This window comes from Amia ocellicauda, chromosome 3 (genome assembly GCF_036373705.1).
Source record: "Amia ocellicauda isolate fAmiCal2 chromosome 3, fAmiCal2.hap1, whole genome shotgun sequence".
NCBI classification, from domain to species: Eukaryota; Metazoa; Chordata; class Actinopteri; order Amiiformes; family Amiidae; genus Amia; species Amia ocellicauda.
In genome coordinates this window covers 25095087-25102380 of record NC_089852.1, presented here as the reverse complement: position 1 = coordinate 25102380, position 7294 = coordinate 25095087, and the positions used below count along the sequence as shown (strand labels likewise).

The window sequence follows — 7294 nt, the reverse complement described above, 5'->3', positions numbered from 1 at the left end:
TTCCCCCCATTGGTACCGTGTGGCTGTGAATAAGAGCAGAAAGGAGCCACCCGGTTAGTCGTGTCTGTTAATCTCGCATCCCCCCGATTCGCCTCACAGTAGAATGTCTTCACTCCTCAAGGTGGACAATGAAATCAAGACCAAGGTAAGGGACGGCGAATGGGCGGAGATGGATACAGGAGGTGGCGTGGTTTTGCAATGTGGACAGGCGGATACAATGACTGCAGACATAACAAGGCCGGAGTATTAAAGAAGTCATCACTCGGCTTTCCCGCGCTGGGATTTCTTTATACTGTATTAATGCCCCTGCCTGCGTCGCGTTTAGCTTGATTCGTAACTACACGTCTCTGTTTAGGATCCACCAGGCGGATTAATTTTAATGCAGTTGTTGCACATCCATGATTGCCTTGGCTGCCGGCGTCTGTCTCCTTGCTGTGTTCAGTCATTCAGATACAGCTGGTTCGTCTCCTGGGATTTGTTTTTTCCTCAAACGTTTACTGGTATTGACTTTCAGACCCAAAGCATAAACCTTCGCTAGAAATCTGGATCTCCAAAGATAACCGAGGTTATGATTTACTAGCAGTAATGCCCAACACGTGTCGTGGACGGGTCCCTCTGCGCACGTCTGTTTGCTCAAGCCCGCAAAGTGTCGTGTCCTTCAGAAGGGTCTCCACGCTTTTTACAATATTTTGTAAACTCATGATATGCCAACATGGCAGGGATTCAGCTTATGAATCTACGGTCTGCACCATTCAGTATTGCAGTGGATTCATGCATGCCGTTATGTTAAAGCACAGGGTAACTAATAACAATTATGTAAATCAGAGAAAAATAAATACCCGATTACCAATACTACACAAACCCATTCGTCTGCTGTTTTTGTTTGTTTGCTTATATAACACATTTCTGGTTTTCGTTAATTGAACACCACAGTTTCACGACGGTATATGATTACTGCCTTACTGTCTTTCCACTGCAGATACGCCCCACACCCGATCCAACCATCTCCCAGTGCTTTCTAAGCCTCTGTAACCTTTAAACCCACAGATTACCATTCCTATCTAGTTGATATAAGATTGATATTTTCAGTGAATTGTCTGTGCCGGGTGGAAGTTGAGGTTTGTGTTTATGGCCATGTTTCTGTTGCTTCCAGGAGGTCACAAGTTCAGATGTATCCGTTGTGCATTGAGTGAAAATGAGAACTTGAGGCTGTTCTGGCTGCAGCATTGCTATTATTAATAATTAAAACCTGAGCCATGTGTCATTTTCAGAGAAGAAACGTGACTCTTGTGCAGATGGTGCATTTCAGGCTGATGGTTTATGAGTGTTTTATTTTCATTCTGTTTCTCTTCAGGTTGATGCTTTCAGGGAACGAATCACTGGGGAAGTACGTACATTGTTTTATCATCATTGTGATGTAATATAACTACAACAGAATTGAAAATATGAGAACCTGTGATAAGCTATTTTGTTTTGTATTGTTTAGGCTGAAGACTTAGTTGCAACTTTCTTTCCAAAGAAGTTATTAGAACTTGATCATTTTCTCAAGGTAAGTGGTTTCTTTGTTTGATTTCCCCCTCTGTCTCCATGTTTAAAAAAAAAACGGATGTATTTCATTATGCAGTCCAGCTTGAAGAAAGATAGGAAACAATATTGATAAGTCTGTTCTTTATTTACAGTATGCAGCAGCAGTAACCGGTAATGCATCTTTAAACCCCTTGTGAGGTTTCCTAATCATTATCTCATTAATCACTTTCAGGATCTGGGGGGTAAGGAGTAGGGATGCTCCATGTCTCCACACTGCAGTCCTCTGGAGCTTAAAGAGCAGCTTGATGCCAGGGTTTTGCAGATTAACGGGGCTTTTCAGTTTATTCAAACTGTGATTCAATTTATAGGCTAAAGACTGAGCTACTAAACTTTCACCCTGCTACCTTTTATGTGCCCAATCTTGTTTTTCCCCTTTTCAGGACCCAATCTTAAACATTAACGAGTTGAAAGAAATTCACTCGGAAATCAACTTAACCGTACCGGATCCCATCCTCCTGACGAACAGCCATGATGGATTAGAACCTGTAAGTGCTGTTGATTTAAGAGCCTGACCGGTGTGGGGCGGGGGATTCCGCTTACATGTATGTGATTAAATACAGGCTGTGTGTCTGTGTCACGTGCCTCGCATTGTAAAAGCCTCCGTCTCTTGCATGGGAATGTGAGGGGCATTCAAAATTCAACACATGCCTATAATGCTTTCGGCACAGAGAGGAACAACCCAGAATGGGGTTTCACTAATGTCCTGTTTGTTTCCCTCTGCAGCAAAACACCAAGAAGAGGAAGCTGGAAGATGGGGCAGGAGATGACCACTCCCAGGGTAATAACTCCAAGCTTGTTCACTTACTCTGCATTATTTCCCTGGACTTTTTGTTTTATTATGATTATTTTGTGTTTTTTTTTTTTTTTTTCTTTTTCAATGCCTGGCTTCACCAGCTTTGTTTATATAGTGTAGGTGTGTATGAATGCAGCAAAGTGGGTGGAGTGTGTGGTGGCAGGCTGTGTGAAGGTGTGTTCTTTTCCTTTCTGTCCACTAGCTGGCACCAAGGTGTTTGTTATGCCAGGGGGGATGATGAAGAGCAACAATAAGCTGGTGGACCTCATCGAAAAGGTCAAGCCGGAGATCAGAACCCTGATCGAGAAATGCAACACAGTAAGTCTCTATTTCTCTTAGCTGTTGGGTATTGTTCTTTTTCCATACAAACTGAACTGGTGTGCCCACTTTCTCATCACATGGCTCTACTGATCTGATGAATGTTAACTGAGGAGCACTATTAGATGAAGCACTTCAGATAGTAGTGGTGAAATCTGCAGGAATTGTTTTTTTTCACCCCCACCCCCAGTATCCATGAGTGAGAATACCTTTTAAAGCAGTAGTCTACCTTGAGTGAGGGTATTGACAAAGATGAAGCAAAGTTCTTATTTCAGTTCAACAGTGAATCAAGGAGGTGTTGGGGAAACTGAAGTAATATAGTGACTGATTATCTACTAGATCCCAAACCAGTAAAATTGACAGATTCACCCCTTGTTGCTTTACACCTTTTTCTTATGATAACTAATCTGTGGGTGTTATACTCTTTCTTTGTCATCAGGTCAAAATGTGGGTGCAGCTGTTAATTCCTAGAATAGAAGACGGCAACAACTTTGGCGTGTCTATTCAGGTAATGGATAGAGGGTCCAACTTCACACAGGCAAACCATTTCTTAACAGCAACTTTCAAGCTGAAATATTTTAAGTGCATAATAATTAAAGGAAGGAAACCGAAAACATTTTACCTGTGAAAAGAATCAAGACTTTATTTATTCTTAAAAAAACTTTACCTGATGGATTATGCTCCAGGTTTTAGCAGTTCTGTGTTGAAATGCAAAAGCTCCTCTTTAGACTTTTTGGAGCCTTTGTGTGGGATGCAGAGAATCAAGAGAGGAAATAGTTTTCCCAAACCAAACCAGTTTTTAGGTTTAGAATTTTGCAATGCAGTTGAAGTTCATACATCAGTTGGGCTGACTTTCAATCCCAATTTGGGTCCACACTGAAGAACACAATTACTCACACATACTTCTATATATTTTAATTGAAATACTTGTTTGGGGGTGGGGGGGATTTGATGTTTCTGCCTTACTGCTTGACCTTTTACAGGTTATACAATGGTGAGACCCAGTAAGATTGATCTCTCCATTAGGATGACCATTGTTTTTGTATTCTTTTAAACAATTAAATTGTCTGATTCCCTTCCCAGGAGGAGACGGTAGCAGAGCTGAGAACTGTAGAAGGGGAGGCAGCCTCTTATCTGGACCAGATCTCAAGGTATCACTCTGGGCTGTAGTGCAGTGTCCAGGAGGGGTCTGCTCTTCTGGCACTTGGCAGTTTCTCTCCGAGCCAGTCTTTACTGAGCTGTTCCATTTCCCCTCCTTGCTCAATTGAGATTGTCCAGAACTTCAAGCTCCTGGTCATGACACGTGTATTATAGTTTTAGAAAACAGACAAATGTTAAAACAAATATTTGAAGCCTGCAGGCGTCTCGTTCAGTGGATTTGAGGTTCCTTAGCTGTGGAGTACCAGGCTGCACACAGAGTAGTAAGAGCAATCCGTTGTGCGACTAAGTAGTTTTCTATTTCTAAACCTGTTGAGAAATCTTTTCTCTGCATTGAGCTTGAAAGCAATTGGAATTACATATACTCAACATTCTTGTATTTTTTTTACTTTGCCATCAGTCAGCAAATCATTTGTGACTTCAGACCTGCTTGCACTGTTGGACATAAGGGAGTTTACAAGACATTGTATCAAACTCTTTTGCAATAATGCAATGCAAATGAGTTTCCTACTGATCCTGCAAATGTATTTGAACATTTAAAAGTGTGAGAGAAATGTTTAAGTTGCTTGAAACAGCTTAAGAATCAGACCCTCCCATTATCATGCATATTTATCACCTTTCCTCTGTTTACAGATACTACATCACAAGGGCAAAGCTGGTTTCTAAAATAGCTAAATATCCACATGTGGTAAGTTTGCCTTCACCTACATTATTATAAGCACTTTTTTTAAATCTAGCTCAGTAAGAATTTGGCAATGCTGTTGAAATCCTCTTGTGTAACTATGGTACTCTTGTAATTGTAACTTGGCATTCATTTTTAGATTATAATTATTAATGGATGGAGTAGACTCATTAGAAAATAGCTTTTCATAAAAATGGAAGCCTTCAGCTTAATTCCACATTTTCTGGCACATGCTAATCCATTAGAAATGTATCTGCAGAGAAATCCTTTGTAGCCGGGTTGCGTGGAAAAGCAGTGTTTTGTTAACTTGGCTGTAGGGCTGCAGCATTGTCAGTTGCCTACTGTTGAGCTGTTACAGACTCCCACTTACTGTCACTTGCTGAAAACTGTGAATCACAAAGTGCTTGCTCTCTCTGGGTGGTGTAGGAGGACTACAGACGCACAGTGACTGAGATCGACGAGAAAGAATACATCAGCCTGAAAATCATCGTGTCCGAGCTGAGGAACCAATACGTGAGTCACCACCCATCTCCTGCCATCTCACTGTCCAGCCTAGCACAGCAGGAGAACAACTGGGGGATTTTTCTAATTGGTGTCTTGAATGTCAGAAATGCTACTTAAAAAATAAATTCTGTGTGGGCAGTCCAGGTTACTTTTGTTTTGATCTGTCAGTCTTGAAATGTATTCTTTCACGTTTACTGAACACACTGGTTTATGATGTTTAGTTCTGAATACTTACCCCTCAGTCTAGTAGGTAGGATTCTAGGATACAGCTTTGAAACTGCCTCTGAATTGAATCTCTTCCAACACAGGTAACATTACATGACATGATCCTGAAAAACATTGAGAAGATCAAGAGACCACGGAGCAGCAACGCAGAGACTCTGTACTAACATTGCAGGACATCCCAAGTACTGTCATCATGGCCAGAGACCACTGGCTGCCTTTGGTTTGTTTCTGATCAAGTGGACTATTGTGACTGAGTTGGGATTCACTGGCAGGAATTGTAAAGCACAGGAGACATCAAGCTTTTTTTTTTTTTAATTTTAGAATTAAAAACAAACCACAAAATGTGTTGGGATTTTAAACCTCAGGTGTTCCTTTGGAGAATGCTCTTTATTAGTTCAAATGGACTGATCTCTTCCAACACATAATCTGTGGAAGCCGGGGGGGAGTGCTGGAAATACACAAAAGAACAAAGAGACCGAATAAGCTTTCTCTCTCTAAACTATAACATCTAAAAAAGGAGAGGGTTTCCTCCCAATTATTGTCATTTTATTTTTTATAACTGACAGAATTGGTACTCCTTTTTAAATCTTTGGTCTGTTTTTTGGAGAGAGAATGCTTGTTTTGTATTTGTTTTTCAGCGTTTTTGTTTTGTTTTATATTTATATGAAATAATTGGAAGCTTTTGGAAATTCATGCAGCTCCATTCTCTTGTTTTACAGTATATCCTGGTGTTTTCAAACCAGGAGCCTCCTCTATTAAAGACAAATTCTAGTTTTGATTTCAGGAGTTTTGTTTTATTGTTGAAGTGAACTTTTCATTTTACCCCAGTCACCCCTTAAAAATGTACCCACCCAGTTTTATTTTATTTTTATTTTTCATTTGAATAAACATTTTATTTCTTCACTTATTGGAATAAGGATTGCTTTCCTGACAGCCTTGGTGTACAACATCCCCCCCTCTTAATTGTCTATAATACATAATTACTTTTGGTAAAAATGTTTTGCAATTACATTGTTTTCCCCACTCAGAATGCAATATGGGTATTTCTTCGCTTCCACATATGTGCGCGCACACACACGCACACCCACACACCGCATATCATTTATATTATCTTTTTAAAACAGACAATTTATCCTGACTGTCCTGCCAGCCACGCCATAGTGTTTTTTTTTTTTTTGTATAAGCGGTAGAATTGAATTTTTGTACACCTCTTTGGAAACTGTTTTGCTCAGGCTGTGGCTTAATTACCCCCGGAGCTAAATGTTTTGAGAGTACCCAGGTCGGGAGGGGAAACTTGACCAAGACAAAGCCAGTCCACGGCTTCCTGGGATGCAACCCCTCAGACACAATGAACAGAGAAAATGCTGCCAGTCGGTCTTTTAATAGGGGGTTTTCAGCATTAATCAGTTTACAAATAGTTTTAAAAGCTGCTTACCCTGGCAACAGAAAGGTATAGACCTCTGCATTCAGTATTGGACTGTTTGTACTTTCCTCTCCTGTTCTTTTATGAATTTTTCATGTACTCCCTCTCCTGATTCTTGAATGGTAGCGCTCCTGGTTTTTGAAGTGTTGGGTGTTTTCTTGGTTATTAAGTGCTTTTTTGTTTTGTTTGTTTCTCTCAATGTAAATAAAGCGATACAGATACTGCCAGCTTGATGGGCTTAGTTTCCAAATGCGATGTGCTTTTACACTACCTGTCCTTTGCAAGGCCGTGCACTTACTCTTTCATTTATGCTCTGGCTGAAAACTATGAACTTGAAACTGGTGCTTGTAAGCTCTCTCCCTTTGTTCACACAGCGCAGATTGGGTGCATTGTGGGGCCTCCTGCAACTGGGTTTTGGGATCGCCCTGCTTCATAGTCATTTTTTTTTATTAAAGAGAAACCGCTGTCTCCTTATTTGGTTGGGGAGTTTTCTTTTCATGATGTGCTCTTTTCTCAGCTGTGAAGCAGATTCCTTCCAGATGCAACTTTGGTATCTAAAGTCACCGGTCATGTGTGTTGACTGCTTTTTCCATATTTGTAACTT

The 7294-nt window shown here is 40.6% G+C and overlaps 1 protein-coding gene across 1 annotated transcript; it reads left to right on the top strand.

The window, feature by feature from the left end:
- The first annotated feature begins 6 nt into the window (after nucleotides 1–6).
- psme3 (proteasome activator subunit 3) lies at nucleotides 7–6923 on the top strand. The gene is made up of 11 exons (XM_066698657.1): nucleotides 7–145; nucleotides 1355–1387; nucleotides 1487–1549; nucleotides 1968–2072; nucleotides 2311–2365; nucleotides 2583–2698; nucleotides 3138–3206; nucleotides 3782–3849; nucleotides 4490–4544; nucleotides 4965–5051; nucleotides 5351–6923. Exons 1-11 carry the CDS (start codon nucleotides 104–106, stop codon nucleotides 5429–5431), a joined length of 774 nt encoding a protein of 257 aa, XP_066554754.1. The 5' UTR covers nucleotides 7–103; the 3' UTR covers nucleotides 5432–6923.
- The last annotated feature ends 371 nt before the right edge of the window (nucleotides 6924–7294 follow it).